Source organism: Vanacampus margaritifer, chromosome 2, assembly GCF_051991255.1.
Source record: "Vanacampus margaritifer isolate UIUO_Vmar chromosome 2, RoL_Vmar_1.0, whole genome shotgun sequence".
In the NCBI taxonomy this organism is placed as follows: domain Eukaryota; kingdom Metazoa; phylum Chordata; class Actinopteri; order Syngnathiformes; family Syngnathidae; genus Vanacampus; species Vanacampus margaritifer.
Window position 1 is genome coordinate 9,865,668 of NC_135433.1, and position 9,007 is coordinate 9,874,674.

The 9,007-nt window shown below is 38.6% G+C and overlaps 2 protein-coding genes across 3 annotated transcripts; both read right to left on the reverse strand.

The window, feature by feature from the left end:
• Positions 1 to 435: 435 nt before the first annotated feature.
• On the reverse strand, positions 436 to 3,511 carry mcrip1 (MAPK regulated corepressor interacting protein 1). 2 transcript variants are annotated; one of them, XM_077557810.1, is made up of 5 exons: positions 3,422 to 3,511; positions 2,757 to 2,838; positions 2,510 to 2,628; positions 1,581 to 1,685; positions 436 to 1,485 (listed from the first exon to the last, which is right to left on the reverse strand). In XM_077557810.1, the coding sequence occupies exons 2-5, from the start codon at positions 2,762 to 2,764 to the stop codon at positions 1,421 to 1,423; spliced, it is 297 nt and encodes a 98-aa protein (XP_077413936.1). In that variant the 5' UTR covers positions 2,765 to 2,838; positions 3,422 to 3,511; the 3' UTR covers positions 436 to 1,420. The 2 variants fall into 2 exon arrangements, with proteins under 2 accessions (XP_077413936.1, XP_077413937.1); XM_077557811.1 differs by having other exon boundaries at positions 2,757 to 2,809; positions 3,422 to 3,500.
• A 2,637-nt stretch (positions 3,512 to 6,148) lies between these two features.
• On the reverse strand, positions 6,149 to 8,411 carry ppp1r27a (protein phosphatase 1, regulatory subunit 27a). Its single transcript, XM_077558665.1, has 3 exons — positions 7,717 to 8,411; positions 7,489 to 7,639; positions 6,149 to 6,872 (listed from the first exon to the last, which is right to left on the reverse strand). Exons 1-3 carry the CDS (start codon positions 8,120 to 8,122, stop codon positions 6,752 to 6,754), a joined length of 678 nt encoding a protein of 225 aa, XP_077414791.1. The 5' UTR covers positions 8,123 to 8,411; the 3' UTR covers positions 6,149 to 6,751.
• Between the last annotated feature and the right edge of the window lie 596 nt (positions 8,412 to 9,007).

Here is a 9,007-nt window from a genome sequence, read left to right on the forward strand (position 1 = left end):
AAATGTTTTATATTTTGGCAAAATGGTTTCATTCTAGACTCACACTCAAAATTTGAGTGTTTTTATGTTTTCTACCAGATTACATCATGTATCAAGTTTTGGACAAGGAAGCAATTTCATGCACTCTTACTAGTAAGAAAAAGTGGCAGTTTTAAATACTACATACAATTTTGAGATTGTTTCCAATCTGTGCATTGTGCAAAAAAAAAAAAAGTTCAATATATATATATATTTTTTTACTGGTGACAAGAACTGATGTTTGTAAAAATCTTAATGCATTAAAGGAAGCAAAAACATAACACGTCGTAAAAATTAAACGCTATAAATGGCCACAAGCTAAAAGGGTTGTTTTAAATTGTACAAGGCCTGAGGGTTTTAACAGCAGTGACCTTGGTCAACAGATTTGGTGGGGGGAAAAAATCAGCATGCGTAATATTCAACATGATAAATACTGGACTTTATTATTGGACTTTTATCTGCAAGATCATTGGCAGCCTTGGGGACATAAAACAATAAAACAGCATTGGTACCATGGCATAGCCTGAAAGCATTTTAAAAGCATACAGATAAGTGTGTTTTCATTTTTCTGTTCTTTGTCCCATTTGCATGGTACTGGGCTTTGCTATGGCTAGCTCTGCTGAGATGTTTACAATAAAACAGCATCCCAAATTCATTTCTTCTTCATTTAGGTGACAGCATCTTTCAGCATTCACAAGCTGTTAATTTCCTTTTAAAAATACACAAGTCATACATTTGCATTCTGACCTGGGATGTTGAGTACACTAAAGAGTACTTGTAGACAATTGGTCAGTATCTGTGGTAGATGAATACACAAAGGTGTATTGTAAAAGTATTTTATTCAACATTTTGTTGCAAGGCTTTAGGAAGAGGTGTTATACTCACTTGCACTTAAGGGAGCTTTTTTAAGTAAAGCCTGTTTGAAGGAAAACAATTTCGGATTAGGAATGTTGGCAATGCATTTGGCTTTTCAAAATATGCTCATCAAGTGTGCATCTGATGTGTCACGTCATTATGCTACACCTTATCTAGCCAACTACCTTTTTACAAAACAAACGATAAAACAGAAAAGCCCTTTATCATCCCCCCAGGATCATGTACGTAGTAGTAGCAAAGACTGCAGTCTTTTGTGCCCGGTGGAACAGTTTGTCCCTCGGCATCCGATGCCAGCAACATCTGAGGGAGGTTTATCAGTCCTTTTCATACATTAGGAGGGTTGTGTGGCCTTCAACATTGTTGACGAAAGATTTTTAATATGTAGAACTCTTCTTCATCACTTGTAGGGTGTAAAGAAAGACAAGGGCTTGCTGTGGTTCAAAGTTCACAGAACTGACTTTGGATGTCAGAGGAAAAGTTCTCGATGATGATGGGTGAAAAAAAAGTGCTTGGACCAATTTGAGGACTAGGATTTCTTTGAGTCCTGTGTGTTACGCTTCTTGAGGTCAGTCAGGTCCACTGGCGTGAAAGCTGATGATCACCAAGAGGAACAATGTCAGTATGTCACTTTGTATTAATCCTTTACTGGTGACTGGGATGTACATTTGGATTTAATTTATGCTTACAGTGAAGGTTAGGATTTGGATTCTTCTCAACGTATTCCTGGGGTCCACGGTCATTACGCTCAGCGTTTTGTGCTGATCTGATTTCTCTGAGCACAAACTGCCAGGCTGTGAATAAAAAAAAAACAAATAGCTTGGTGAATTTAGGATATCTATTTCTGGTATTATTCAATAAAGTAAGGACAGGACAGTACAGAAACACTCAATGTAATAATGCTGTTAATCTTAGGGTGTCTTCAGAAGTGTGCTGTTTGGTCCATTTTGAACGGCCCAGAGAGTGAATAACACAAATGAATCATGATGCGGATGAAACAACCTGACCAAACACCCACTTTTTGAGGTGGTCTCAGTGCGCTTCCAATGAGACTCGGTGTGGTTCGCTTCAAGTGTGAATACAAACTACTGATGAACCGCACCAGTTACAGGACACATGCGCTCTGTGGTGCTTACAAGCCACCGTAGTCAGGCATCGTGGGGGAAAAAATTGCCTGTAGTGAATGTTGTAATTTATATGTGATCCTGCGTCTTCTATTTAGCCACGCTGGTGCCAGCATGTTGTGGGTCAGGGCACGCAGAGCGCATCAGCTCCTTCGGGTTACCGAACGCAATCGCTCACGCTGTTCCAAAATTAGAAACAGCGTCGCAGAACCTGTGTTGAATAAGGTGCTCTTGACGCTCACAATTATTTTGCAGCTCTAATAACAATACACATGCGGAGCAGAAATGCAGCAGGTAGGAATTCCGTCTTTTCCTTCATTTCCGGTTTTGTGCTCTGCATACTGCCCTCAACGTTTATTCTGTCCACTGGGAGCAGTGGTTGTCACACGTGTCAACATGTTTACATAATAATATTAATGTATTTGTAAATCAGTTGGTTTGTATTAAGGTATGTAAATAAATAATAATGACACTTGGTCTGAAATGATACTTACTATCATGGATAAAACGCACATTTTCCTCATGCGCTGGGGTAAAAAGTTCCCCACAGTTGGTAGGTGATCTGGGGCTTGTTGTCCGCTTATAACTATTCACCATCCTGGGAGCAGATGAGCTTGAGAAATGTAAAAACAACCACATCAGGATAATGAAATGCCTGAAGCACGTAGATTGGAAGAATATTAACTAATTCGTTTATCTGATGTATTATTACCTGTTGTGTTGTAATAATGCATGACTTACCTTGTCATTCTGTTTACAGTCCAGCTCTCTCCTCACTGCTCTATGGTGAGTACCTTTAAACAAGTGGTTTCAAAGTCCTCAACTAGCAATGAAAATGAGAAATAATTTTTTGTAAATCCCCATGATGTAAAACGTCAACACACAATGGTAAACACAAAGAAAATCCACTATTTCTTCAAGATACATGGGTGTCACTCAACAGGAATGATGATGTTCAAATTAGTGTAATATCTGTTGTTGGTATTAACTCTGTAGCAAAGAATCGCCATACGTCAGCAGAATTGAGAAAACAATCACGGCCACTGACAAATAAACATTGTTTACGTTTCGACTTTTCCTCGCTCCTGTGACTCGGTTTTACCATCAGGCAACGCAACCAAAACTACAGTTGATTGTAGTTTACTGTATGACTTGTTTTTTTAAAACTCCGTAAGAAATAGTGGGGTGTGCCGCCTTTTGGTAAACCCGGACGACAGCAACCGCAGCAGATTTGCTGACACAATAAATTCAGCTAACATTAGCCTGCATAGCTAGCTGTTAATTGTCTTGACGTAACGTTAGCTTTGAACGCCAAATTGTTTATCAACAAGAGCGCTAAGTAAATTGTTATGTAAGGTAAATAAATTATATCTATGTATGACGCGACGTAAATCGCATATACAAACCTCTTTAAAATATTTCTTTTAGATTTCTTTATGCTGTATACGACGCTAGATTTAGCAAAATCGTTGCCAATGCCAACCAATCATTTCCGGTAAAAAACACGGAAGTGTTCTTCTTCTTTGGCGTATTTTTCTTTTTATGACGCCAATGTGCTACACACTGTCCCTTGGTGTGGGAACAGAATATTGCAATGCAGGAGAAATAATGGAAATTCTGAAATAATATCTCAGTGAACATTTGTGGTCTGAGAGAAGGAGAGACGTGGATCGGGAGGAAGAGCGGTTAGTCCAGTAACTCTTTACGAGTGATGTGTCATGTCCTTGGGCAGTAGGCAACTTCACACTCATTCAACTAACAGGGGTGTTTAATTGGGTGCGGTTTAATTGCTATCAGAGTAAAGTGTGAGTACGTGAATAGTGTATCCATTGTAAGCGCTTTGAGTGTGCGAAAGAAAAAGTGACATATAAATGTGATGTATTAATATTATCATCATAATCATTATTATTATTATTATTATTGTTATTATTAGTAGTAGTAGTGGTAGTAGTACATGTAGTTATTCTTAGAGAGAGAGAGGGAGAGGGGGGGGGGGGGGTAAAGGTAGCAACTAACATAGTTCTATGTCACAATGACTTCCATAAAAGCTGTGTGTGTACATAAATAGTAGTGCAAGGTGAGTTTGTTCGAGTGAGAGAGAGAGAGAGAGAGAGAAAGAGAAAGAGAAAGAGAGAGAGAGAGAGAGAGAGAGAGAGATATCCTGTTAATGCCAGGTTGGCAAACAGAGTGAGGAGGCTTTGAACTCACTCTGCCTACCTGCTCATAAACAAGGAGCCCAATAGGACAATGACTATAATTGTCCCATACGCTCTTTGACAACTATTGGTGTCATTGGAAGTTGGGCCTTGATGGAGGGAAAATATCATGTCTAATCCGACTTTGAATAAAGTCAGACCTGTGTGCCTATATGTACAGTGTCTTTGTTCATCTCAGTTAAATGTCAATTAAGTTAAAACATTAGTTATTAAAACCTTATAGCCATCTGGAGGAAGAAGGAAAAAAAGGGAGCTATACACCTTAAAAACAGATTGGCCAAATTTACAAAAAAATAGGTTAAATTTGACCAATCTAGCTGGTAGTTATGTGTCCGACAGATCCTTTGGTTAAAACAACCACTCTAGAATGGCTGACACTTTGTCGGGAATCCCGCGGGTCACAAATTCATGAAAAAAAAGCACCACTGATTGTCACACCCATCTAAGTGGGGTGGAATTCATTCTCCGCATTTGACCCATGCCCTGAAGGAGCGGTGAGCAGCAGCGAGGGCCACGCTCGGGAATCATTTGGTGATCTAACCCCCCAATTCCAACCCATAATACTGAGTGTCAAGCAGGGAGGTAAATGAGTCCCATTTTTATAGTCTTTGGAATGACCCGGCCGGGGATGGAACCCACAACCTCCCATGTTTCCGGGGAGATACTCTACCACTAGGCCACAGAGCTGGTGACGCCTAGTGATCTATCTAGACACACATTTCCATTTTTAGGCACTATATTCTATAATATATTGTAATCACTTAGGATAATTAATAAATACATTTAGAATACAATACATTGATACAATAAATATATTTCCAAGTGATCTATCTAGACTTTCTTTCTACTGTAACCAATTTCATTGGTTGTTCGGCTAACCATTAAAATTGGTATGCCCGTAACCACCCGGAATGGTCACCGTCTGACCAATCTATTGGTTAATCAAGCCAATATGAGCTTAACCTACTAGATTGGTAGTAGTATTTTTTAACCAATCCATTTTTAGAGTGTAGGAGAACTGACATTGTCAAGATACAGTACTGTATTTCATTTCTAGGTCAGTCCTCTCTTCTATTTTCATATTTTTTTTCAGCATTTTCACTTTTCAGCCACAGTAGTGTTTCAATAAAACCAACACAAACCTTTTACTAATTACTAGAAAAAATACACTACGTTAATAAAGATTGTGAACACTGCTGTACAATCATCATCATCATCACCAACATCATCTGGTGGTAAGAAAAACAATTGCTACCAAAGTACACTTGAATTGTATTGAAGTTATTAGTACCATTTTCTGTAATTGCATTTCATTTTTAAGAATTGTTTAAAAAAAACATTTGCAATGCATTTTAACTTGATCCCTATTGAATCCCTTTTCAGCACTGCACAAAGAGCAGTGTTAATGTTAAAAATGTGTAATGATAATGTATACAATGTTACAGTGGCTTCCAAAAATGTTAAATGTGTTTTTAGGAATAAAACATTTTTCTTGTTGTTGATAAATATTTACGTTTACTATAACATGTGAACATGACTTTCGGCTTGGGCTACCACAGCAAGTGACTTTCATGATACCTTTAAAAAAAAAAAAAAAAAATCTTGCTTGCAACCAGCATTGGCTTGATCATGGGGCGCTGCATGGCCAGCAATCAAACCCACACAATCTGTGTGAGTGGCAGCATATTTACATAAATTGCTAGTGATTCAATATTACTAAGTTCTAACACTAATACTAACAAAACAGTATTACATGTGCAGTATGTAAAATCATTATGGCTAGTTGGCAACAATACGATATTCTTGGTAAGGTGACATACAAAAAAAGATTTTCACAAAGAAGAAACAGACATTTATAAAAATATTTTTTTATTTGTGAAAATGTACAAAAAAATTATTATGGAAGAGAAAATAAGACTTTCCTTGCTGACATTGATTTTTTCTTCAGCACAGCCTCTATGACAAAAACACAACACCAGTATATGATAGAGAAATAGTACAGTATTATGTGAAGAGAATAAAGATTTTCCTGACTAAAGTAATAATTTATAAATTTTTATACTCCTCTTTCTGCCCAGCAGTAAGGATTGACAGGAATAAAAATCTACTAAATGTCTACAAGTACGGTATCCCAAATCGTGTGTTTTAAATCAATTTCAAAGAGTGCTAACACTACAAGTAATTCACAAAATTACTTAAACCTGCACATAACCTGTAATATTTCATTTGGTGACACATTTTAGGCATTGTGTTACACTAGTAAGAGTTAAGGAAAAAATGAATTACTGTCAGTCACACACTAACAGTAGAACAGAAACACAAAAATAGAAATAAAAACCCAAAAGTGACTCATTGGAGTTGCAACACTCCATTGATATATAAAAAAAAAACGATGACAAATTGCCATAGCCATCAGTAGCAAGTTCTGTGTAAAACCTCTTTGAAAAAAAAACAACAATTTTCTAAGCAATTTGTCAGCTTTTATCTCTTCAGCTTCACTGCAGTGCCGTAAGTTCCTAATTACATGCAGCCAGCCTCGAACAGTTTGGACAACTCTGTGCAGTCGGGGTCAATCAGGTCGGCCGGCTTCTCTCCGCTCTCATTTTCTGCCTTGGTGCTGGCTCCCAGCGAAAGGAGATAGCTGTGTGGAGGAGCGTCAGGTTTGCAATTTCAGACAGTGTACGAAAGGATTGCATTCAATGTTTCACATCTGTTTTGGGTATAGTCATAAACTTCAGATTAAATATATTATACATGTGCTTTTTTTTGGTCTTTGTATGTATTGTGTGTGTGTGTTTTTCGTATCAAAATTATGATCCGACCATAATTATACATTTTGTCAAGTGAGTATATATTTTTTTCATAATCTTTGAGGCAAAATTCAATATTTCTGAAATGGCAAGTCAACCCCCTAATTTTATTAATTTTTTAAAAAAAATTTTTTTTTCTTTAATGTTCTATTCAGCTCCCCTAGTGTAAACACAACATTCTGACTAATGTGTTTGTGGAATAAGTGTTAAGCAGCAAAATCCAGCCATTTTCATCCTTCTCACGGGGCGGACATTTTGCCACTTGCTGTCGACCGGAAGTGACATCACAAGGCTCAAGTAACAACCAATCACGGCTCAGCTGTGATTTGAGCCCTAAAAATATTGAAAAAATCAATTCATTACTTTTCTACTTTTATTATCATTTGAGTCACGATTGACCGAGATTCAAACCCAATTGACTGTGTGAAATAAATCCGTGCGGGCTACCTTGCAATCTCGGGGAATCCGTCACTGCAGGCCATGTGAAGAGGCGTCCAGCCGTCCTCGTCTCTCTGATTGACATCAGCACCATACTTGACCAGCAGCTTCACCACCTCCAGGTTTCCGGTCAGCACCGCTTCATGTAGCGCTGCCATACCTGCATGCACCGCATGCAGCATTGTATCACACGCACCTCCGGCCAATTTGTGATTTAAGCAGTGGTGCACCACTCACCTGAGGGAAAGAGCGTATCCACGCGGACCTTCCTTGTTCTGATAAACCGACCAATTTGCTCCAATTCTCCACGCCTAACAACATCCTGGAAGATGATGTCATTAGGAAAGTGCACAGTTCTCTTGACAGGTGTGATGGGTATCACAGGAGCTGGATTTTCTCGTGCTTGGGTGAGCCGTGTTGAAGTGTACCGGGAAGGGATGTACGTTGATGCAGATTTGTAGGAGGGTGTGTAGTAAGACGGAGTGTAATGTGTGCCACTGTATTGGGTTGGAGTGTACTTTGATGTAGAGATGTATGATGGTGTGTAATGACTGGATGCATAATGTGTAGGTGTGTGGTAAGTTGGCGTGTACTGAGAATGCCGTGTGTACGTTGACGCTGGAATATGGCAGCTGTACTTCATCCCTGCGGTGGTTGTAGATCTTTTCCCTCGTTGCTGTCAACCCAGCAGGGAGGACATGAGAGCTCAGATGACAAATAGTCCGAAAAAATTATATCCTTTTTTTGTTCCTTTTGTCCTTCTTGTTTGTCTTCTATCCTTTTAGCTCCCGCATGGGTCCAACTGTTACTTGCTCAGAATGATGAAAGTTATTTTACTATCATTCTTTACAAGTCCGAATTCCGTTTGCTCTTCTTTCTCTTGCTTTTTTTTTTTTGGGTCGACACTGCAATGCTGTCCTTGTTGCACAGGAAGTTTTCAGGCAGAAGGAACTGTCAGTTGATGGCGCGAGCCATGCAAGGACCGCTATATAGCTTCTGTCGGGCTATTTCGGGGCCTAATATCCAGTGACTTCAACGTGAATATGAGAAGTCCATGTCCGACTCCACCCACTGTGAAGTCACTTGACCAGTGAGTGAAACTGCACGCACGTCAAGCTCATAAAAATGTTTACAGCCATGATGTTCCTTTTGAGTCTTGCAAAAGTCAAAAGACATATTATCACTTTGAAAACATATAAAAAACACAATGGTCAATGCTGAAGCTAGAGTATGTGGTAAAAAACTATACTTTGGCAGATTATTTGTGACCCTTCATTGTTTTTACATTTTCAAATTCACTGTGTGTATTGAAGGCATTATTTGATTACTTGATTAAGTGTAATCTTTTGCGTGTTCAAATAAATTGCAGAATTGAGATCGTATGAAAAAGTTCCCTTAAGGAGTTTATTTAAGAGCTCTTAAAGACACAGGAGAATGGCTTACATTCGAAGGTGATGTTTAAGCCTCAAGTGTGTGACGAATATGAAAACATACAGATGCTTTGTACTTGAAAAAAGAATACTCCCGC

What these genes read in the sequence shown, in the direction of transcription:
- mcrip1 (XM_077557810.1), bottom strand. An exon ending in TGTGCGTTTTATCCATGATA is followed by an intron (nt 1,686 to 2,509) that starts GTAAGTATCATT and finishes TTTTATTCACAG; the next exon opens with CCTGGCAGTTTGTGCTCAGA. An exon ending in TCCAAATCCTAACCTTCACT is followed by an intron (nt 1,486 to 1,580) that starts GTAAGCATAAAT and finishes GGTGATCATCAG; the next exon opens with CTTTCACGCCAGTGGACCTG.
- ppp1r27a (XM_077558665.1), bottom strand. Translation starts at nt 8,122, where the DNA reads ATGAAGTACAGCTGCCATATTCCAGCGTCAACGTACACACGGCATTCT. An exon ending in GGATACGCTCTTTCCCTCAG is followed by an intron (nt 7,640 to 7,716) that starts GTGAGTGGTGCA and finishes CGGTGCATGCAG; the next exon opens with GTATGGCAGCGCTACATGAA. An exon ending in GGATTCCCCGAGATTGCAAG is followed by an intron (nt 6,873 to 7,488) that starts GTAGCCCGCACG and finishes TCCTCCACACAG; the next exon opens with CTATCTCCTTTCGCTGGGAG.